The sequence below is a fragment of the Ammodytes marinus genome, assembly GCF_949987685.1.
Source record: "Ammodytes marinus genome assembly, chromosome: 19".
Lineage (NCBI taxonomy): Eukaryota > Metazoa > Chordata > Actinopteri > Uranoscopiformes > Ammodytidae > Ammodytes > Ammodytes marinus.
The window spans coordinates 14105274-14129577 of NC_137223.1; the positions used below are offsets into that span (position 1 = coordinate 14105274).

A 24304-nucleotide genomic window follows, 5' to 3' on the forward strand; every position below is an offset into this window, starting at 1 on the left:
ACGTGGGCAGAGTATAGGTTTAAAGGTTTAGGGTTGTTTCCACATAGACACAGCCCCCACAGCCTTGTATCTCTGTGGACCAAATTCTTTATACACTTCACCCCACCCCCTTCCAAGGAAGTCGGAGGTCAGAAGTCACCTGCACAACAACTTCCCGGATCTGTTAGTTAGGCATTCAGAGTCCTCTTTAATGACACCCCAGCAGACTCTATTATCCATTGGCACAACCTTGAACTCTAGCTGAAGGACACTCTCCATCCTCAACACAGCACCCTTCTGCAGTTTGACTGAACACACATTATATTATCTATATCATTGTGCATATTAATCCTTCTGTAAATGATAATTCATGCCTCTGTACCTTTTGAATAGACAAGCAGTGCCTCTCTTGTGTGATATAAATATGTTACTGTCAATAGGGTTCATTAAAATCTATGTTGACCTGTGGTAGCCGTATCAGTCAATAATTTGCCAGCAAACAGATTTGTCCACAAATACACACACACACTCGGACGTCACCATCTGGATTATATAAGGTCGCTGACGCACGGAGGGGGAGCAAAGTCCCTTCAACTCTAATGTGGGACAGTTGGAGGGGGTCAGTAGATCAAGCCCTGTACATCAGGACTGATACATGTTTAACATAAGATAGAATTAACAGAATATCAGAAACTTTATAGGAGCAAGATGTGTGTGCGTATCCATTCGTGGCTGTGTAAAAAACCCATGACATGCTCTCACAGGATGTAATAACAACAATAGGCAAAGGCAAAACTCTAGAGCCCCCCTTCCTATTCCCCTTAATTGATCATATACGTTCTCGTGAGTACAGTTGCTTGACCTCCGATGTTGGGTCAAAAGTTACACAGACAAAGCCCACAGTGTTCCTGATAGGACATTGTCTTGTCTAGTAAGGGACTTTTCCAATGTTGCGTGAGGTGAGCTGAATGTTTAAGCATTAAAATGTTATACAATCAAAAGGGAAATACATGTTGTTAACAATTTCATACTAAAAGGAAAATCTATGATCAAACCATGAAGTCCATTGAATCAATAATTTAAAACCAGGTTTCAAGGTGTAATAAAGTTAAACTTTTATTGCAAACCAAACATGGTCACATAAATCTTGAACAATTTTACAATTTACAGTACATTTAACATGACATGTTACATATACATACCTTAGCATACCCTTAGTCGTCTTTTGTTCAATATACATTAAAACTAGTACACATAAATATACAAACAAACTTAAATACCGTCAAACTGCATTACAGAAATATTAAAATGGAATGTTCAGTTTGGATGTCGTCGGCCTGGCTGGAGGCCGCCGTAACATTATTGTGAATGGAAGACTACATGAGGGCAAGCAGAACTACACAAACACATCTGATCACACCACTCTCAATCTCTCTCTCTCTCTCACCTAGCAGCAGTGCTCTCTCTCTTCATTTCTCTCTCTCTTTCTTTCTCTCTTGCCACCAGCATCACCAGTATCGTCTTTTGTGCAAAAAAAAAAAGATATGAAACGCCATCCGAGTTTCCCTACGTCTCGCGTGTTAAAAAGAACAGAACGGCTGTATTCGCTCAGTGCTACAGAACCGTTCCTCTCTGTTGACATTAACGCTCACGTTTGACACGGACCAACCAACAAAAGGTTTGAGTTCTGATGGAGAGAATAAATTAAAGGCACATTTGAGAGACAAACGTAAAAAAAAAAATACATACAATATCCCCGCCTCTGTAACATTCAAAATGACTCCCTTTTCAAACACGCTCAAAGTAAATAAGAGGAAACTAAAGCACCAAAATGAATGTCATCCCCAGGCCACTCATTCAAACTGTAAATTCTGAAACTGGCTGTTAGACAGACTCTCTAAAGACGGAAGGAGTTTTGTCACATGAATGAAGAGGAATCTTCTTTTCAGGGCTGGTACAGCACGGTCCAGCCTTACTCTTTTGACAAAGGGTGGAAGTTGGTGTGTGTGTGTGTGTGTGTGCTTGTTAGTCGAGGTGGGCTTTTAAGCTGCCTGAGCTATGTGCAAAGGACCTGCACTGTGGAGAATGGGAGGGGGTAACTGAAGGCTGCAGAGCATTTGTGTCCGATTGATGAAGGATGAAGACTTTGTGCATCGGTTGCGTCATGGTTAATGCGATGGGACGATTGCAACCCCCATCGGGTCATTGAATTATGGCGGGTATCCTCTTGTTCCAAGTCTTCTTAAATGCATTCAAGAGCTGGAGAGATTATGGCAAGTGCACATGTACAGTATATAATCTTTGCGGTTGCAGAGTGGTTGCAGGGGTGGTTGGTTGGTTTCTGGAAATATCTATATCATCCTGATGAGGAAATGTAAAGTGTAAGGGGGGGGGGGGTGTCAAGATGCAAGATGTCCGTGGACACACCACAGTGTTCGTGTTCAGTAAAGTCTGCATTTGGTGTCCACGTTGAGTGCCTGTGTGTTTATTAAATCCTATAGGTAGGAGTCCATAGATGGGGCGTAGGAGAAGCCCAAGAAAGCCTCGGAACCCTCTTTGATGCTGGCCGTGCAGAGCGCGCTGTCCGGGGAGCAGCCGATGGAGCTGGGCACCGGCTCGTCTGTGAACTCTGGATCAAAGTGCCGCAGATCGTTGGGTCCCGTCTGATGGGGGGAGAGAGAGAGAGAGAGAGAGAGAGAGAGTGGTTTAGTCAGGCTGCCAAATACCTAGCCATATTTCAACATGATATAAAATAAATACCTTCATATCCATTAACTAATTTAGAAATATTATCTCAAATCTGCGGAACTCTACCTGTAACTGTTTTGATTGGGCTATATTGTACTTTTACCAATTAAATTTTAATCGCAGCCATTCTACATCGCTGTCTAAATGTTTCAATTGTTTTTGTCTTTGCATTTGTTTGACTCGACATCATTGCAAATGGGGATCACGGAGTAGTATTAACAAGAGGAACGTACCACGTTGGGGTTGAAGGGAGGGGTGATCTTCTTGGCGTTGAGGTCATCCCAGTTGATGGGAGAGAAGAAGACGTGGTTCTTGATTTCAATCTGTGGGAGTGACACAGACGAGGGAAGAATTCAATTGTGCCCTTTTTCAAACTGGTATAACATCAATTACGCACACACAAATAGGTACACACACACACACACACACACACACACACACACACACACACACACACACACACACACACACACAGACAAATGCAACCATAAAACACTTACAAAGTCGTCTGTACAGCCCAGCCTCTTGGTGCGATCCTTTTGCAGCAGGCCCTCCAGCAGGTGTCTGGCTGCGTTGGAGATGTTTGGTTTGAGCTGCAGTGGCTTGTTCAGGATGTTGTCGTACATCTCGGCTGTGTTGCGGCTGTAGAACGGAGGCTGTAGAGGGGGGGGGGGGGGCATGGAGAGAAGGACTGATTAACATCTCAACCAATGATCACATCATGTGAACGCATGCATAGATTCACACGGAGCACAAATGAGATAAGAACAGGGCTCCTTATATATATTTTTGCAAACAGTACAACTCAGTAGCATAGAGCATATTTGTAATGTATTTTGTAATATTTGTTACAATGATATGCAGCTATGGAGTGTGACTTTCCAGAAGAACAATGTAAGCGGTGAATGTTAAAACGTTAACTCACCAGGCCATAGACCATCTCATAGAGAACGGCTCCTAAACACCACCAGTCTACCGTCCTGTCGTACGGCTGCTTGTGTAGAACCTCGGGAGCCAAATACTGCGCAGAGAGAAAAAGACGTGGGTAAGTTACTGAATATTATTGAAACCTAAAAAGGTAAAAAAAAATAAAAATAGAAACAAATAGAGTATAGTGTTCTTTTTTTGTTCCTTACCTCTGGCGTACCGCAGAAGGTGGAGGTGGTGCCGTTGGGTTCGATGTTCTCCTTGCACAGGCCAAAGTCTGTGAGGATGATGTGTCCCTGTGAGTCCAGCAGGATGTTCTCTGGCTTCAGGTCTCTGTAGACGATGTTGAGGGAGTGGAGGTAGCCCAGTGCGCTGGCTATCTCCGCAGCATAGAACCTGGCTCTAGGCTCCAGAAAGAAGCGCTCCCTCTGTAGGTGGTAGAACAACTGCAGGGAAGAGAAAAGAAGAAAAAAATAAGTTATTATATATTGTTTTTTAAATTTTTGTATGGGTGTATGACATGTTAGTATGGGTGTATGTGCAGTATGTATAAAGTGACCTAGGCTATTTACTTATGACTACTATACAGGGTTTGTTTTTTTAATCTTTTTAGTTTTTCTATTTAGTAACAAGACATGTCACTGGGTGTATGAAGTATGATGTGAGAGAAGAAAAATGGAAAAAATACAATGATTGTTGACGCGACTGTATGAAAACTACATCTCTTTGCAATACAAGTATGTACCGGTATATATATTTATAAAAAAGTTAATGCAACAAGTGTTTGAAGTAAAAACTAAACCTCAAACTGTCTGGATTCCCATGAGCAGCGGTAGTAAATTGAAAGAAGAAGGGCCGACACTAAAAAAAGACAGTTACATATATATATATATAGAGAGAGAGAGAGGGGAAGCCGGATGGGTGGAAATTAAGAGGCAGGAAGGCGGCACAGCTTCAAAACGTTTGACAACGGGGGAAGGACAGATGAAATGAGCGGGGGCCAAAGGTGGATGGAGGGATAAAAAGAGGGGAAGAAAAGAGAAAGGGGAGAAAGAAAGGAGAGTAAATGCATCCTGCTTCCTGATAAGGGGGTGGGGAGGTGACCATATTTAATCAGAACTCTGTCTTTGCTCGTCCAACAATCGCAGGAAATCGGCCCCATTATAGACTACACATTACATTAAAGGCCTGAATGGCACTGCTAATTTCGGCCCCTGAGTCTCTCTCCCGAAACACGCCCCGTGATTTCCTGAGAGCTGTTTCCTTTTACGGAGAGAGAGAGAGAGAGAGAGAGAGAGAGACAAGAGAGCAGCAGAGGCTCCTATTCTGCTTCTCGTGACAGGATATCCCCCCTTGTCTGTCTGTCTGTCTCTCTGTCTCATCTCTATCTGAAAAACTTGTTTCCTGTCCCTCTATCCTCCAATTATATCCCACTCTTAGACGTTCTCCTATATACCCCATTCAGTCATCTCAAGCCCTCTTCTTTAAAACAGCCCAGCAGTCCCCCTACTTCTCTCGTCATCAATGCTCCATTGCTTTTCCTGTAACTCACCTCTCCTCCGTTGATGTAGTCCAAGATGAAGTAGAGTTTGTCCGTCGTTTGGAAAGAGAAGTGCAGCCCCACCAAGAAGGGATGCTTGACATTCTTGAGCAGCACATTCCTCTCTGACATGATGTGCTTCTCCTGAAGGGAAAAAAAAACAGTGGCATTAGAGAAGTCAACACCTATATGAGTTGTGTGTGTATACTTTGCACTTGTGGAGTGACTTTCTACTTGATGGGACCATGATCGTATGAGCGCTCTTACCTCCTTCTTCTTGAGAATGGCCTTCTTCTGTAGGACTTTGACTGCATAGAACTGGTCGTCGGTGCGGTGGCGCGCCAGCAGGACCTTGCCGAAGCTGCCCTTGCCGATCACCTTGAGGAAGTGGAAGTCGCTTGGTTTGGCCGAGGGGTTGGAAGAAGGGCCGAGGTTGATCTGTTGGGATGGACTGGGCTGTGTTGAAAAAAGGGGGAGCAAGGGTGTAAAGTTAGTTCACCACAATACAGAGGTGTGTGTGTGTGTGTGTGTGTGTGTGTGTGTGTGTGTGTGTGTGTGTGTGTGTGTGTGTGTGTGTGTGTGTGTGTGATGTGTGTGTGTGTGTGTGTGTGTGTGTCTGCATATTGGGGCAATGTAAACAAAGCAGAGAAGCACACACAACACAAGTCACACCGTTTAATAACAAGGTATACTCACAGGAGGAGAGGGGTTTGCGTTCATGAGCTCGGCATCCTGCGGAGGACTCATGTTCAGAATAGACTGAACCTCGGGACTGAAAAAGAGACAAAGAAGAGTTCAAACTTAGTTCATGCCATAACAAAGCATCAAAAGTCCCCTGCATTGCTTTCATCATGTGAATGAGCCGATGTGGGAGTCGCATTAAGTCACAAGAAAGTTCCTCCCGAGGACAAACAACTGGTATTTCTGGTTGCGTGTCCCAATGTTTAATCCTCCCCGTGAATGCGGAACAATAACCAGAGTCAGTTGGTACTTACTGTTTGCAGGCGTAGGCGTTTGTGGCAAGCCTCTGAATGAAGTCGTTCAGACCCATCTTTCTCTGTTTCATAAAAGCTGCAACACAAGAGAAAAGAAAAAAAAAAAGGTTTAGAGGTTTGAGTAAACACTGAGAAATACTTAAATCCATGTCATGAAGAATGGCCTTCAAAAAAAGTCCAGTTGGGAGTCCGTACCGGTGAATAATGCCAATAGCCCTTTAGTTTTCGAGTATGTCAGCATAGGCTTTTCTGTTTTGACCGTCATGATGTGATGAGTTGAATAGAAAGCCAAAATCTAACTATCTCCCTTGTTGCTCTCACTTTATAGCAGAGGAGAGGAGGAGGGAGGAGCAACCCCCACAAACCCACGCCCCCTAGCGGGCGTGAACTTTTCGCAAAACATTTCCTTCTGCCAAATGGACCGTGAGAAGAAGATCGATCCCGTTCAGGGCCAATCAGAGGTCGTTGCGCTCCTAACGCGTCATAGCCGCGCCTCAAGATGTGCTCTTGTCAAAAACATTGGGGGGAAGAGGGGGGGGGGGGGGGGCTATTGCATATATTATTTTAAAGTATGTTTGCATGAACTAGCAAAGTAGCATGCTTCCCCAAAATAGCATACGTTCAGTCTGCACAGGCTAATTACATCCAAATGTGGCATATGGTGTTCCTTAATATTACAAAATCAACTGCATGTTGTGCAAGTAAGTGAACAACAAGTATTAATTAAAATAGATATTTAGATTTGGGATTATTCTCCAAGCGCCTGATGTATTTGTTGTAACATTGTATTCTGAGCACTCCTCTTATAATACATCTATGGTCTCTTTCTGAGTGTGAAACCTGCCCCCTGTTCAAACTAACCTGATAGCCTCTTAACTGGGCCTATCAGCTTCTCTCAGATTGGCCGCTTCTCAATTAAAACGCTCGGGAGATACGCAAGATCCCCCTCGGTATACAAGGGAGAGAGCCTGTGCCGAGGGGAGGCCCGGTGCCAAGAAAAGCTGCTGCAAGTGGAAAAGTACAGAGAGAGTGAGAAACCCCGGGACACATCAAAAAAAGTAAGTGAAAAAAAGAGAGAAAGATCAGAGCCACAGTCTGGTTCCACCTACCGGCAAAACCTCTCCAAAAAGCAGCAGGGACACTTCAAAATGTTAATGATCACTGATTAAACTATGCGGAAAAGACCACTTTTGTGCGCTACGTTTTGTCCAATAGCACACAGTGTGAAGACCAGGCGGGTTCAGTTAGGTACGGTTATGTAACCTACCTGGTTCAAGTTTTTCCTACAGCGGAATGAAAGTGTGCAAGACCTGTGAATCACCTATTAAGGCCAAAGTCATTTTAAGAGGCCATAGATAACCGTGCGTAAAAAAGGAACGAGACGGACATTATACATACATACATACATAAAGAAAACCCCAATTACAAGTTCAGTTTCGACATAGTTTGTATAGGAAATTGCAGGAAATGTAGCCGATCAACTGCACCTTTGATGCATAGTACAACTAATTACAAGCGATTCACCAACTCAAAACCATGACATTTCACCGCTACTACTCGATATCTTAATTGATCTTCTCCCACACACAACAAAAACACACGCATCACATCAAGTTTCCATAGGCGACAAACAAACCTTTGAGATCTGAAGGAGTTCTCATTGTTGTTCCTGCCTGCAGCTTCACAGTTCAACAACTTGGAAAAAGAGAGTTACCAGGGTCGCTCTGGCACTTTTAACACCTCCCTATCAGCGAGGCATTTCCATAGATAACAGCATCATAAATCCAGGTCACTGGATTATGGGGCTGAATGCCATGGAGCGCCCCCCTCCGAGTATCGGCCAGTGTTTTCAGACTCTCCACGGGCACACACAGTAAACTGGGAGCTTTCAGATTACAAAGGAAACTCTAGATATCACAATATGCTGCTGGTGGTGGACGCAGTTTAACCACCATCAAGTCCCACAATTGCAATTCTATCGATCCACAATGGATTCAGTCCGGAGTATAATGGATACCGTCCTAGATCTCTTTCAAATGAATATGCAGGCTATACTTACACGTCAACGCGGTCGTTTTGTCTTTCATAGAGATAATGTATTTCCCCAAACACAACAAGGAGAGACCAGGCTTCAAGTTCGTCGGCAGGGGTGTATAATCGATCTACACAGCATTCCCTTTTCTTGAGGAATTCAGTCCAGATTCTGTATTTTTTTTCTCTCTCCCTCTCTCCCTCTCTCTCTTTCTTTTTCAGGGCGGAGACGTCCCGCCTCTGTTTCCTTCCACTCTAGAGTTTGGGCATGGCGTTTTCCTCACAGGGCGGGGTGTGTGCTGCCTTCAAAGGCTCCTCACAAGCTCATCATTTTCACATCACGAATTGGGAAGACAGACCTGAACTATTAAAATGAACCAAACTAACAAACTTTTTTTTTCTGCTGCTACTGTCATCTGCAAACTCAATGGATAGGAAGGAAACTGGTGGATTTGCGGGCCAATGGATAGAAAATAATGCTACAATGTGTATTCACACAGCGATATTGCATTATCAATATATCAATATGACCCCCCCCCCCCCCCCCCTGTGATCTTTTATCATCACATGAAGGCAAAAACATGCATAGCCCTATGTTGTTTGAGAAGAAAACAAATCCAAAAGTTTATTTTTTAATTGCAGGCAGTTTTACCACCTGTAGAGACAGGAGTTTGAAAAAAAGAAAAAGTCTACCGGATTTGGAAATTCACAGAGTTCACATTAATTTAAAATTGGGAGCTGCCAAGAAGTTGAAGTCGTTTGAATTAAGCGTGTCTCATCATGAATAGCTCCCCCACCATTGTGCATGGTTACACACACCCAGGTCATTTTTCCCAGGATAATGTTTTGTAGATGTTTTTTTTTTCTTTTGGGAGTGAGTGTTTTAGAGAGCTACAGACAAGGCTCGTCCACAACAATTACATAACGAGTCAGAGTTAAGACTTCAGAGTTAAGACTTCAGAGTTAAGACTTTGTGAGTGTGGACGTGTGTGTGTGTGTGTGTGTGTGTGTGTGTGTGTGTGTGTGTGTGTGTGTGTGTGTGTGTGTGAGAAAGTGTGTTCTCTTGCACCTTACCTCTGGCCTCGCATCATTGTGTTCGTGCATGTGTGCAGTTTTTAAATATAGCCTCCACTTTTCACTTCTGTCTCGGCCTTCCCCTTAACTCAGGTCAGATATATTATTAAACTGTCCCCGTAAGCCATCTGATGCACATGCACACACACACACACACACACACACACACACACACAAACTCTCTCTCTCTCTCTCTCTCTCTCTCTCTCTTAAATTAGAGTGAGAGATAAAGGACACATCAGGTGCTTCCTTAATTCCCTCGAGGTGTCCAACGCACACACACAGTAACACAGTAACACACACACACACACACACACACACACACACACACACACACACACACACACACACACACACACTCTCTCTCTCTCTCTTGTTTGTCCATCGATTTCGATGATGACGTCCACTTTTAACCTTTTTGTAAAAAACAGTAACATTTTAAATAAACAAAAACATACTTATTCACTTACTTACTTTACTTTTCCTATCCTATCCTATGGCTACCACAGCCCAAACAGCACAGCCACCTTCAACAGACCCAAGCTCTGTACAAGCTCCAGGTATACTGTCTATGCTGATTCTACCTATCCTATCCTACTACAAGGCTATCACAGCCTAAAAACAGCAACGCACCTTCAACAGACCCAGGCTCCGTACTAGTAAGCTCCAGGTAGTGACAATGCCCATACTACCCATCGCCAATTTTCCACATCTATCTATGAGATTTAATGTGGCTATACAACCCAATCCTAGACCTACATAACCTCTGACAAGTAGGACATGTAAATGTGTCAGAAGACACTGTGGGCTCCACAGGAGTTTTCCTCCTGTCCCTCTTCTGCTGTCTCCTGGCTGTCCTGTCCTCCTCCAGCCTACGGGTCCCCTCCTTACACACCTGCCGCCATGTGGTGCGGTCAGCAGCAGTAACTTCCAGGTCCTCAGGGCTGATGTTACATTTCTTCAATGTGGTCTTCATCTGGTCTTTGCGGCGCTTTTTCTGCCCCCAAGCCGAGCGTTGGTCATGACTTAACTGGCCGTACAACACTCTGCGGGGCAGTCGGTCCTGGGGCATTCTCACCACATGTCCAAGCCATCTCAGCTGGTGCTGGGTGACCAGAGCTTCAATACTTCTACAGTTGGTCTTCGCAAAGATTTCAGAATGAGGAATATGATGACGCCAAGTGATGCCAAGGATACGCTGTAGACAGCGCATGTGAAAGTTCTCCAGGGACCTGAGGTGGCGGCTGTAAGTGACCCAAGCCCCACAGCCGTACAGCAGAGTGCTGATACAGACGGCATGGTACACAGACACCTTGGTGTGGAGGTTTAAGTCCTTGTTTTGAAAGACACACACACACACACACACACACACACACACACACACACACACACACACACACACACAGGGAGAGACCTGCGTAGTTTGTTAGAAAAATATCTTTCTTCTTTAGACAACACAGATTGCAGCGCCGTCATCCATCAAGATGCATTTGAATCTACAGTAACACTAATACACCACACTGACACTACTGTGGCAGCCCATGTGGGATCGACACAAACTGACATATTTTATCAGCATTTGAAAGCATCACGCGCCACAAACAAGGGAAACCTCACATATGACTTCCCCGAATAATCAGAACACAGGCAAATCATGTGCTGGGACAATAAAAAAAAAATCAGCGTACTTTCCATTGTATCTCTCCAAGTAATAAGACTTGAAACATGTACCGTGTCAGGAGAGGATTATAAGCGACGACCAGACAATGTTACCTTTAGCTGGGTGTAAGATGTAGGCACCTGCTCTCGTGTCTGCATCTGTGGTGGTCGTAGCCCAGAGAGTTGAATGAAACGAGCGAGAAGGTTTGGGGAGAGGATCAGGAGAGGGGGAAGAAAGAGAGAGAGAGCAACACTAACAATCGGTCCGCTCAGTGTTTTTCCTATCTGGCCCTGGTTCCATCTTCAGTTTGGGCCAGAACAAGAGGAGGCTCCACAATACTCAAGCTGTGTGTTTCTCGCCTTCCTCTGTGTGTGTGTGTGTGTGTGTGTGTGTGTGTGTGTGTGTGTGTGTGTGTGTGTGTGTGTGTGTGTGTGTGTGTGTGTGTGTGTGTGTGACACACTAGCACGTTATGTAACCCAAAAGTGGCACAGTCGCCGGGGCCAGAGCCAGCATTCACTCATACACACACATATTAGGCCATGATCGTGAAAGGACAAGAAGGGGTTCACTGCAGTGCCAGGGGGCTTGAGTTGCAGGATATTACAGTAGAGTAGTATAAACACACACACACACACACACACACACACACACACACACACACACACACACACACACACACACACACACTCTCTCTCTCTCTCTCTCTCTCTCTCTGCCCACCCACGCACAGTGTACCCACACATACACAAAGACCCACATATGCCCATATTCACGCTGTGTCCTGCAGACGACATCCATCCATTACATCGGCTCATCTCCTTCATCCTCCCATGCCTCCATCTTGTAATAATGTCCGTCCCCTGTGCTTGGGGGGGTGATCAGGATGTTTGTGGCTACAGTTCATCTGCTGTTGAATGTGAATGAGTCTCAGTGGTGAGGAACCAAATGACACCGTTACATAAAGGCGTCAGCTATTCAGAGAGGACAGCTAGGCTTTTATTTTGCCACGGTGGACTGTCAATGTGTGTGTGTGTGTGTGTGTGTGTGTGTGTGTGTGTGTGTGTGTGTGTGTGTGTGTGTGTGTGTGTGTGTGTGTGTGTGTGTGTGTGTGTGTGTGTGTGTGTGTGTGTGTGTGTGTGTGTGTGTGTGTGTGTGTGCATGTTTGTATGGCTAGCTCAGCTACCAAAAAGTATTTTACTTGTGCCCTCAGTTGTCATGTGACGATAGAGACTTTTTGTAACACGTTATTATCTAGGTCCCAGAGTTGGATAATCCCTTCCCAGACATGAACTGACATGTAACTGTCAGTTCATTGGAGTTTTCCAGGAAAGGAATTGATATGTGTCATGTAAAGAGATACTGGACTAATCCATAAATAAAATAAAGTGTAGTTGTGTATTGGTAGTAAGGCTAAGTATCTAAGGTTAGAATGACATCAAGAAGTCCTTTTTGCTGAGGCATTGAACGCCTTTGGTTTGAGACAACAGGAAATGAGGGGAAACTGGAGAAAGACGGAGAATGAAAATGCAACATAGAAGGGCCACCAGGATGCCCGCAAAATGTGAGAAAAAATACATTTGCAAAGAGAAGACAATATGGTTGATCCACAGTTATTTAGTGGGCCGTATGAGGGCGAGGATTTGGCTTTGGGATTAAGGCTGGCATTACGTTGAGCTTGTGTTTTTGTCCAGTGTGGGTCTAGGGAGCGGGTAATGCATTACGTTGGCTCTGAATGCTGCATACACACACCCAAATCTGTCCCTATTCTAACACTTATTTAAAAAAAAAAAACATGTTCAGACTTTTTTCCCAGGGAGTACTTTCATGGATTATGAAGTACACGCATATGCTGGTGTTGTATTTGTAAATGTGTGTGCCTACCTCTGTGTGTAGGCGTGTTTGTTTGCCTGTTTGCCTCTGAAGGGCAGGTTGACACAGGTGAGCAATGTGTCATGAATGGTAGAAGAAAAGAAAGGGTGCGTGCTGCCATGGAACAAGAGAGGAAAAGGGAACAGGAGACCATAGGGTTGGAGAGCACACACACACACACACAAAGAGGTTATATAAACCTCCCAGGAAGAAGCGTGTGAATGCTCATTAACTGCATCGGGTTGATGGACAATCTAATGTTTTTAATAAACATATCAGCAGATGCTTTTTGTAACACACCACCAGGGTTTCTGAAAGGAGTGAAATAACATGTACACAGTTTGCAGTTTGTTCATCAGTAAAATCAGACAGAGCTCTGTACTCCCTGTAAATATTATTACTGGATGGTTCCCCTGGCTCTGTCCTTCATTGCTCTCTACTGTTCCCTCTGTCACACTCTTCCCTGCTACATCACCGTACCGTAGGTGACTCATACGGGGCAAACTTCAACTTTTTAAGTGCTCCCTAAAAACCCACTAATTGCCAAACTGGGAACAACAGGGTGTAGCGTCATCAAGGCCGAGGCCACAGGAACAGCTTGTCACCAGCTCGCCTAATTGCCTCGGATTTCTCTCCATATGCCGAAAACTCCCATAATTACCAGGCAGGACTACTTCCAGTGAAAAACATTTTCATCAAAATATATATACTGGATATATATATATTTACAGTTCTGGGGCTACATTTTCTTTCCAACGGGCAGCATGCACCTGTAGATCTGACACAAAGCATCATCACTGCAGTATAGCACAAGTGTTGGTGAAAAAGTTACCAAAATGAATTTACAGCAGTTCTGTTCTTAACAGTGAGTACACATTCAAGGCACTTGTACTTTGAGTAGTATGCACAAGATAACCATTGTGTCCTTTATATTCCTGTAGGCACAAATCACTTATCAGAGCAGGATTTTGCATGCAAAACACACAAGGAGTTTGTAAAAAAGTATGCAGTGATATGGCTTAAACTACCAAACAGTGTCAAAGCATACACATAAATGCACCAGTAATACTGATTTGAGAATATAATATATAAAAGTTTGTGATTAAGTTAGGTACCTTTACTTTTGATGCATGTTGCTGATAATGTACATGTACTTTTTTTGTGGGTAAAATACATGTAAGTATTTCTGCTTCGGTTACTCTTCAACATCCAAAGTAAAAGGAAAGTATTTTTATTATTCCTGCTAAAAATAGTGCTAAGGTAAACTTAAACACAGTCATGAACGCACTTGTGATAAGAACTCCTGCCTAGCACATGCAAGATTCCCAGCAAAGGTACACGTGACATTTGAAAACTTTAGGCTAGAACTTGACACGCACACATAATGTGTACTTTGGATTTCACCACGGTTTGTGGCAGAAATAAGAGGCATTATAGAAAATTAAAGGACAGTCACTTGCAGTCAGTCATGTTGGCTATAACTGACGTATATATGATGAACATGCACACATGGTTTGCTGCAGATGTAAACAGGTCATGGTGTCATGTGCATGGTGATCAGTATCATGAAACTGCTCTATGGCTGTCCAAGCCACACAACAACAAATAGTAATCTTGGCCCATGAACAACAGTAATTGTCATGGGAGCTTAGAGGTTGGGAAAGAGAGACAACTGGTTAGGTTGGGTAAAGTTACAAAGTTTGTTTGTGTGTGTCTCCGTGCATGGTGCATGTGCGTGTGTGTGTGTGTGTGTTTGCATGCTGCATACTGAATCATTTTGCTCCCACAGTCATGAGGTTTGGACAGTAAGAAAACAACAAACAAGTGGAAAAATAGACTGAGAATGAATGGGTTTAGGAGATCATCTTGGATTGATGGAGAAAACATGGGAAAAAGGCAGAAAAATAAAGAGAAATTACCGCATGACCGACGGCGAGGGATGGAGAAGGATGACAGAGTAAGGGGAGTTTGAATGACATATAGTCAAAGTTTGAAGGACAAAGCAGGAGAGACTTTGAGGAAGTGGATGAATTCAAAAACAACAGGCTTAGTTGCTGGTACTTACTGTTGTCGCCCGGGCAACAGTAACTGTCTGGGTCTGACTCATTGTGGTAGTACAGGTCCATGGCCTGGGGGAAAAATATGGAAATACTTGGTAAAAACAAGTTAAATACTCATGCATATGAAAAGTGCATAGATTTTGTTACAGTATACTTATACATTAAACATGACATTCTGATATATGTCCTTGGAGAATTAAACAATACCTCTGTCTAAATGTCAAATGAATGCATATTCATATCATACAAATTACCCAACATACTGTATACCCTGCAACACTCTGGCAGTGTTGTTTACAAGCCTGCCAATCCAGTATTTTCACTTTTCTTGTGGGAATACAGTTGAATGACAATGGGTGATCTACATTTTGAGGAAACTGTTCTACCCTGGGGCTTAGTATGTCCCCACAAGCCCCCATTGAGTAAACTTGAATTTTCCATTGCTTAATCTTGTGAAAAACAAGAAAAAATCACCTGTGACAAAGGCTCACGATACACTGCTTTGCTTTAACAGGATTATGAGGCAAAAAGTTTGGAAACCTCAGATCTAAGCTGCTTTCCTCAGCTCTTGAAAAAATGTGTACAAACACTATAAGAGGTGGCGAATTTTTAAACAGCAAAACAAAAGCAACAGTCCTTCTGACCCAGACTTTTGAATGCCCCAGTTTAAGCCTATTCCCCACATGAGGTGCTTTAATGAGGTTGGGGCTATCCAATGTGAGACTACAGTAAATCACTTGGAGCCCTGTGCTGACAGTGGTGGGAAACCTCTGCCCTAACAACATGACGGCTTTGTATTGCTTTAGTGGGACAGCACTACAGTGTGAAACTGGTCTAATTCAGCTTTGGTCAAGAGATGTATCTGCTCTGCACATTTATGCTGTTATTTTCTGTTGACATATGCTTAGTCAGGAGATTACACTGAAATGTGACTCACACATTAAATAAAGGGCAACACACGTGGACAATGGTGGGAGAAGTATCCAGTACAAGTACGTTTTCAAAAATGAATGGAAAATACTCAAGCCACAAGTTTTCAAAATCCTACTTAATTAAAAGTACAGTTATTACGAGCAACATTTATTTAAAAAAGTGAATGTATTCATTCTGCAGGAAAATGACTCCTCCTTTGGGCTAGCTGACAACAACTAATAGACAATGGGCCCCTGACTCGACACTGTGTTTTTGTAAGATGACACAAGCCATACAGGGTTTAGAACTACAGGTGGTTTTATGTATAACATTATATTTCGTATATAAAGTAACCTGACAATAAAGTCAAGAGGTAAATGTAGTGGAGTATAAAACGTCTGGCATGTTGAGAAGTATAAAGTATAAAGTTCATTCAAATTGATATGCTTGTGTAAAGTACAATTGACTGCCAACTTGTACTTTAGTAAATCACTTGAGCAGAATAATGCATTTAATTTCACTGCATGTGGAGTGGGGGCCTACATATTTGTTTGTTTGTTGATCCTTGACCCATTTTATTATAGGAGTAAGCACATCTGGGAATACGTGGTGGGATGAATGGTTCAGAAAATGTGCTAGTAAACACTGGTGAATGTGTACCAACTTGCACATGCACACATTTCTCAATAGAAACTACTTAAGGCTGTCCCCCTTTTCCTTTCCCACATGTAGGATCATTGGCAGCTGTTACATAACCATGCAGCATTTGATGTCCGAGGCCGCTCCAATCAAATGGCACTGTCATGTCAGATAATTAGTGTGCCATAGTGTCGTTGTCAGTCATAGACTTATGGTGTTTCTGTTAAATACAGCCGTGGCCAGGTGTGCAATACCACACTGTAGCTCTGAAAACTTATCACAAGTTTTTTGTCTTCTCCCATGGGTGTTTTTCTGAGAATGAGACAGGCTCAGGCATGCATCAGTGTGTGTTTGGGTGTTTGTGTGTTTGTGTATGTGTGTGTGTGTCTTGTTTCAATTAAGAGTTTGTTTATCCATTCAGATGCAATGCAACAATGGACAATAATGCTGGTCATTACTTGTCTATATAAGTCATAATACTCAGTAGCTGACACTAGCCCTGTCTATCCATGATTTTCTATATCTTTTTGCTCTCTCTCTCTCTCACACACACACACACACACACACGCACACACACAGACACACACACACGCATGCACGCAGGCAGGCACGCACGCACACACACACACACACACACACACACACACACACACACACACACACACACACACACACATACACCCCTTGTACTGTCAACATTTCTCTTCAGTAAAAAAAAATCATTTTGCCATCCATGCCCCTTTCTCTTTTAGTTTGGCTCTTGTGCTCTTTCACTCTCTTTCTTTGGGTTGTTTATTGATTCGGTATAGAGGTCTCATGGAGCCGTCTCCATAGTGATGGTGAATCTAGGAATTTCTGTTAATTAATATTGCATTGCGGATTTAAGTTTAAGAGAAAGTTTTGAGGCTGTTCAAGCAGAGGCAAAGATAGAGGGAGCGAGAGAGAGAGATGTAGAGAGAGAGAGAGAGAGAGAGAAAGAGAGAGAGATGGAGGCTTCGTTTTTGCCTGACTACGGGTCAAGGAAAGGTGGAGGCTTGTGTGACTCGACCATGAGTCATAAGATTAGCACAGTTACGTAAAAGAAAAAAGGTCTTGAAAACTTTAAGTAAGGAGTAAGTTTGCTCTGGGTGTCTCATAATGGTAAGCACCAAAACACAAAATAAATGAGAAATATGCAAATGTTTAAGAAGAGGGAATAACCTGGCACCATCATTTATTAATAACAATGATGTTAAAATGCTTGATTCACTTTAGTTTCCCATTTTGAAGGCAGGCATAGAATCATTGTGCCTTCTATAATATCACTCATCTTGATGCTACTTTCTTTCACCATGAAAATCCATTTGTGTTAAGCCACTTAAACTGTCAATGATTTATTTCATTATGCCATAAGTACTTCACCTAAACTGGTTCCTGCCAGTTTTGTTTGCTAAGAGTGCAGAAAAGATGCAAAGCGTGTCTTTGGCTGCACAAGGAAGACACAGGCAATTATATATTTGTTTACCTTGTTCTATTTCTAGGTTGTTACACATTTACCAGAGGAGGACTTAAACATGCGGATGTGACCTTGAGGCCATGAATGAGAAAATCCTGCATGACAATCACAAGCGGGGGAGGGGGGTGGTCCTGTTATGCTGAATACCAATTAGTAGAATTGGTCAGCAATAAAAGTGGCATGGCAGTCAGCACTTTGTTCTGCAGTGAGCACAGCCAAATGATCTATGGCCAAACTGTAAGTGCCTCAGAAAAAATAAAAAACACTGTGTATTAAGTCGAATCTGTAATCATGACCACTAATGCCAAACACAAACTGTAGCTCTGGAGAAGACCATAAGCTGAAATGAACCGTTAGTGATGGAAAGACATATGAGAGTGGTCCAATAATAACTAAGTGACATTAAACTTAAACACCTATGACAAGCTTTCCTCCGATAGGTATTTTCATTACTTAGTCAACTCCCAGGGTTAGGGTTAGGGTTAGTTACCATTCACTGTAATTTACCAAGTGAGAAACTTGAGATAAAATAATCTTTCACTGTACAGTATGTTTATTTTATAATATGATAATAATATTAATTTATAGAATGGATATGGCCCTTTTTGGGAGGTCACTTAAAGACACTTTACGTCATACAAATAGAAAAACATACATACAGAAATATTTAAAAAAATAGATAAAGTTTGGAATAGAGGCAGGTGTAGTTTTGGATGAGGTCAGGTGAAGAGGGAAGATTTGAGATGACTTTCGAATTAGTTTATTGAGTCTATATAACAAAAGATGTTGACGATCCCATCCTTTCTGAGCTGAGAGTCCCCCTTCTTTGTGATAGGCTAATAGTACTGTATGCTACACACACACACGTGATAGCGGAACTTGCCTGTGTGCGTTGTCGTGGCTGCCAGGTGTCTTCCATGGTGTAGCTGATGTAAGGCCCACTACAGACAGAGCACTCCAGCATGACAGGGCTGGCCATGAGGCTGGAGGTGTGCTGGTGGATCCCCCAGGACTGACAGCCGCCCAGGTGGACGTCCGACTCCGCTTCCCTCTGCTTGTTGCCGACCAACATCTTCCATTTCCTGACCTGTGAGGTGAGGGGAAACACATGTCTTTCATTTTGCCGCTGGTGAAGCTTACTGCTTTACTATGGCTAACCCTGCGCTCTGACCCCCTCCTCTGAAGTATGAACTTGAGAGCGGATATATGCGCAAAAGACGAATTTCAATGTGCCCTGTGTTAAATTCACTACGAATCAATTTCACTTCAAATCAAATGCTCTACATGGAATAAAGGGCCAGGCCTCTTAGAGAAAAAGGTCACTTGTCAATCTGTTTGAAAAGACTAACATGTTACCATTAAAAGTTACACATTAAAAGCCACGTGTCTCCTTATTTGGTGATTTGGAGTTTCTTGAATAAATGATTATGTCAACAGGTTGGCCCACTGATTGATTGAACTAGAACACCATTCGTGAGCCATCTATAACCTTAACATTTCGAAAACTCCAAAACTCCAGTTCCAGGGTGAGGGACTCATGACAAAGGCCTGAAAATAGCACTCTTTGCACTGATGGTCCCGTTTGCTGTTACATGTCACTTATGATCATTAGAGAAAAATAAGGCTGTTTCAGAAATATTTAAAAGTTCCTGGTAGTACCTTTAAGGGAACACACTGTACCGTAAAAAAGGCCGGATGTTACATAAAGCAGCAGTTAGGTTAGCTAATGAACTGCCACACAGCAGGAATCAACATCATCTCTTACTGAGTAAAACATTTGAGGGTTGAGTTATTCTCAGGCTCAACAGTAATCACCTCTCATGTGATAGCAATACACACTCTCCTGTGGACTTTTCAACCTCCTCAATCATCCTTTAGCGTGCAACCGGTAGCACAGAAATCATATCATGGGCATAAAACACAAATACGGGAAGCTGAGTTCAAGGTGCACATAGTCCTCAAGGAAACCAAATTGCACAGACTGAAGAGTCAGTGACCCAGAAAGGCTGTTATGTAAGGTAAATGGTGTCCTTGGCACACACACAGCGCACTGGTTCGGTGACTGCAGACATTTCCGATGAGTCTTATCAAGGCCTCTATCAGTGTGCTGCTGCTCTGCTGGCCTCTCTATGGCCACAACTTGGCAGGGGTGAAATGTGTGTTTCCGTGTGTGTGTGTGTGTGTGTGTGTGTGTGTGTGTGCGTGTGTGTGTGTTTGTGTGTGTGTGTGTGTGTGTGTGTGTGTGTGTGTGTGTGTGTAACAGTCCGAACTTGCAACTCGGCAATAAAAAACTTTCCTCCCGTATGAATAGTTGCGCTCCCTTGACTATAATTATATTTCAGTGCTGGAAGGTCTGAATGGATCCAAACTATTACAGAGGGTGTCAAACACAATATGATGGCATTGTGTCTTTACAGTGTGTGTCAGTGTGTAAGTGTGTGTCTGTGTGTGTAAGGACTACTTAGGACTACATTGTTTCAGTATCATTTAGCCAAAGTTGAGAAACTTTGATTTGAATCAATAGGGCCTATAAACCGAATAATATTGAAATGTCAAAGGAATACCATTTGAAAATGAGTTCCCTCATTACGGAGAGTAGGATAACAAGATTGAGACCAATCCCATACTCGTATGTTAAATGTAAGGCTAAAGCCAGATGTTGTTAGTTTAGCACTAAAACTGTTAAAGAGGGGAATGAGCTAGCCTGGCTCCGCATGCACAATGTTAACACAATCTATACCAGCACATCTTTAAAGTTCACTTATTAACATGTTATATCTTTGTTAAATCTGTACATGTAAACAGTCACCACGAAAAGCATTGGAGGCTACAGGTAGTTACCGCACCCTGACAAGAAATATTCTGACAGACACAACCCCAATGCCTTGTTTTTGTACCGATTAAACATACAACATATAACGTGTTAATTAGTGAGCTACGGAGGCACTGTTAGGCAGATTTTGTAACCTATGGACAGAGAAAAAGCTAGCTGTTTCCAGTCTTTATGCTAGGCTAAGCTAATAAGCTGCTGGCCGTGGCTTCATATTTAACAGACACACATTGGGGTTGGATGTATCCCTCTTCTGACAGTCAGACGTGTACTTCCCAAGATGTCAAGTGTTCCTGTAATCAATATCCCAACTCATTGGACTTTGAACATCACAGTCACAGCTGCTGTTGTGAGATGACTGTGGCCTACAAGCATAAACATTTGTATCTATTAACTGTAGGCTAACTTGACCTTTATTTGGCAACCAGCAATCACATATTCACAACAATAATGAGGAGAAGACCTTTATAAGTGCTATCCAAGTGTAATAGGCCACTCAAATATTATCTAAAAAATGTGTTGGATTTATTTCCTCTGATTGCTTATTCTACTTCAGAATTTAAATGGATATATTTTATGTTTTTCAAATCTTGCATACTAATTCAATTGTTTCTCTAAGCAACATCTCCTCATACGTATGTATGTTTGTGCAAAGGCATGAGCTCTTCTTTATTAGGCTACTGTACTATATGGGCTATGTCTATCGTGCAAATGATACAATGTTGTCTTATTGGCCTTTTAGTGAACCTTGTTCCAGAGAAAGTACCATGCATTCCTTCAGTAGGTAAGAAAATATGTGCACAGGAAGTATAACACACGTACGCACACACACACACACACACACACACACACACACACACACACACACACACACACACACACACACACACACACGCACAGCTCTCCCCGCCTCCCCTTCCTCTTAACCCCTGTCCCTGCCCTTTGACCTGGCTTTATACTGTGACCCTTTAATAATAATACATCGGATTTATAGCGCTTTATCCAAATGCTCAAATATGCTTTAAGCCAACAGTTGAGTTAGTTAGGTAACATAAGGCTTCTCCTATAAGATCTGTCCCTTGACCTCAGAAACTCAGGATGTAATATGGTCCAGGGAAATTCTCATAATAAGGCCAGGATGTACTTATCAGTCACACAGTCACATAAATCAAGAAATAAAAACACCCACCATTTCCAGCAATAAAAAAAAACTTCATCAGACCCTTTAATTCTGCCCCCTCTTCCCTCACCCCTTTAACTTAATTCTTTTTTTTCTTTACATATTATCTTTGAAAAAAAAGGGGTTCGGTCACTGAAAAAGTTGCTCTGCATAAAGAATTTCCTTTAAGGGATGTGGATATATGATATAATTATGTGCCCTCTGTGTATCATTTTACTACTAATGTTGACAACCAATGATGTGTGTATATACGTGTTGTACTTTTTATCATTGTGTTTTCATCAGAAAGTCAGTTACAAACTGGAGCTACAGTATTGCCACAATGGGTGGTGATACTGTGGTTAGCAGACTCATATAAGTCAACAATAAACTAAATAAGGTATGCCAACAACCCAACCCATAGTAAGTTGATACTAATTTTAGGTTTTGAATTTGGCTGACCGAATACATATACGGCTTATTAGTGCCCAGTATGACTCAATTAGTTCCCTTTAAAACTGTGATTCAGTCAGAACGATTAAGATGTCATTAGCAGAAACAGAAAAACAGCACTGACAGAGAGGTATTGTGCTCACAAACAGACCAGCTGGGAATCAAAGATATTTGCAGTCTCGAAAAACCATCTAAAAAAATACTGCAATTAGTTTCTCTTAACTGGCATTTACTGCTGCTGAAATGTATTGTCGGGCCGTTTTGTTATGTCCATACAGTACAAACACTATCTCCACATACGGCTTTTGTACAATGCACAGAAGATAAGGACATGGGGGAGGGGTAACTACAGTAGATGAGGGAATGAGGAATAAGGAGCGATATGGGCCAAATAAAACATGTTTGAAAGACAAAAAGTTAAACAGAGAGAACAACAGTGTTAGACGTCCCATTCTCTGTCAGAGATAAGACACACTCATTACCAAGGTCACTGCTCTTTCTTTCTTTCTTCTCCCCTCCCCCCACATCTGTTCCTCAAATGCAAAACACAGGTGTATAAATGAAAGGGTAAATCGGTACAACTACAATGTGTCCCATGAGAGATTAAGCCTCGAAAATACTTTTCAGAGCCAGAGAGAGAGAGAGAGAGAGAGAGAGGGAGGGAGAGAGAGAGAGAGAGTCACCCTGAAGAACGAGTAGCAAGTATCAAAGTAACAAGACAGCAGGACAGAGAGAACTGCAATGTTATTGTTGCACATGCAGGGAAATGGACCAAGTGGTATAAGTCTGGGATTTCAAGATTGCGATATTGACCCTAAGAGCTGCTTTCATGGTCGCAGCCATTTTCATCCTATGGGTTCATCCTCTTGACTCCTTTCATCACTTTAAAATCCTAGGGAGCGCCGAGGTCTCTGAACCCTGACTTCATAGCAAAACATTAATATTTATGGTGATCCACTGGGCCTCAAACCCCTGAAACTTTTTTCGGAAAGTAAAAGTCTGCGCTCTCTCCCAGACTTTCTAAGCATCTTCTCCAATATTTATCCCTCTCTTTTTCTTTTTTCTACAGACAAAAAGTAAACAGACTAGTAGAATACATCTATGTGGCACTATTCACTCTTTAAAAAGGGCTATATGATGAGATTTGTTTCGTTCTCCTTTGTTTTGACATTAAGCGTCACCCGATGCCTCACTGAGACAACCAGAGCAACCAAAACATTTCACATTGTGTGAGCACAGCTTGACTTAATTGGCCGAATGTGTGAACATTGCATCACTGACTTATAAGACAATACAAAGAGGTATTCATAGACGCAGCTCGTCTTATTTTAGATGTTTAAGGTTGAAATTATTTTATTTTTGCAAAAGTTACAGGGTGACAACTTTGCCTTGCATACTGAAATTGTTCGCTTTTTAACTTTGGATTTTGTCAAAGGAATCTCAAGTATTCATCAACACTAAACCACATTAATGACTTTGGGCTGACCTGCCAATGGATCTGTGGTTTTACCCGTGTTGTAACAAAGCATGGCTAAGAATAGCTTGTTGTGCACTAGTGTCGTGAGTAAGCATATTGCTCATGATTAGGCAGATCATATCAACACCAAGCTCAGTTGTCTCTGAGACATTAGCCCAAATAGTACAGAGCAGTTTCGATAGAGCAGGGCGTATAGAAATGAAAGAGGTGACAGCATATAGCTTCGGTGGCAAAAGCACATTTGGCTTTAGGCTCTGGGACATCAAGATGGTAGAAGGGATTAGCTGGCTTCTCAGGGTAGATTAGAGCAACAATAATACCCCAATCCCCTCACAATGAGGCTCAGAATGAAGGATGCTCCCTTCCGAGTCTCCCAAGGTCAGAGGAGAGAAAGGGAGAAGGGGTGAGAGAGAGACAGAGACAGAGACAGACAGAGAAAGACAGAGAAAGACAGAG

At 42.6% G+C, this 24304-nt stretch overlaps 1 protein-coding gene across 3 annotated transcripts in view; it reads right to left on the minus strand.

The window, feature by feature from the left end:
- Positions 1-1077: 1077 nt before the first annotated feature.
- Positions 1078-24304, minus strand: part of sgk1 (serum/glucocorticoid regulated kinase 1) — a gene marked incomplete at its 5' end in the record, with an annotated part of 33345 nt that continues 10118 nt past the window's right edge. Inside the window, 11 exons of one of the 3 annotated variants that reach the window (XM_080047678.1) lie at positions 1078-2642; positions 2961-3050; positions 3228-3383; positions 3653-3748; positions 3864-4100; positions 5207-5338; positions 5462-5650; positions 5891-5966; positions 6190-6265; positions 14889-14952; positions 18813-19016. In XM_080047678.1, the coding sequence (XP_079903804.1) occupies positions 2475-2642; positions 2961-3050; positions 3228-3383; positions 3653-3748; positions 3864-4100; positions 5207-5338; positions 5462-5650; positions 5891-5966; positions 6190-6265; positions 14889-14952; positions 18813-19016 (1488 nt within the window). In that variant the 3' untranslated portion in view covers positions 1078-2474. Of the gene's footprint in view, positions 2643-2960; positions 3051-3227; positions 3384-3652; positions 3749-3863; positions 4101-5206; positions 5339-5461; positions 5651-5890; positions 5967-6189; positions 6266-6384; positions 6482-8248; positions 8407-14888; positions 14953-18812; positions 19017-24304 lie in introns of those variants that run through there. The other 2 variants (XM_080047680.1, XM_080047679.1) reach the window with 2 other exon arrangements.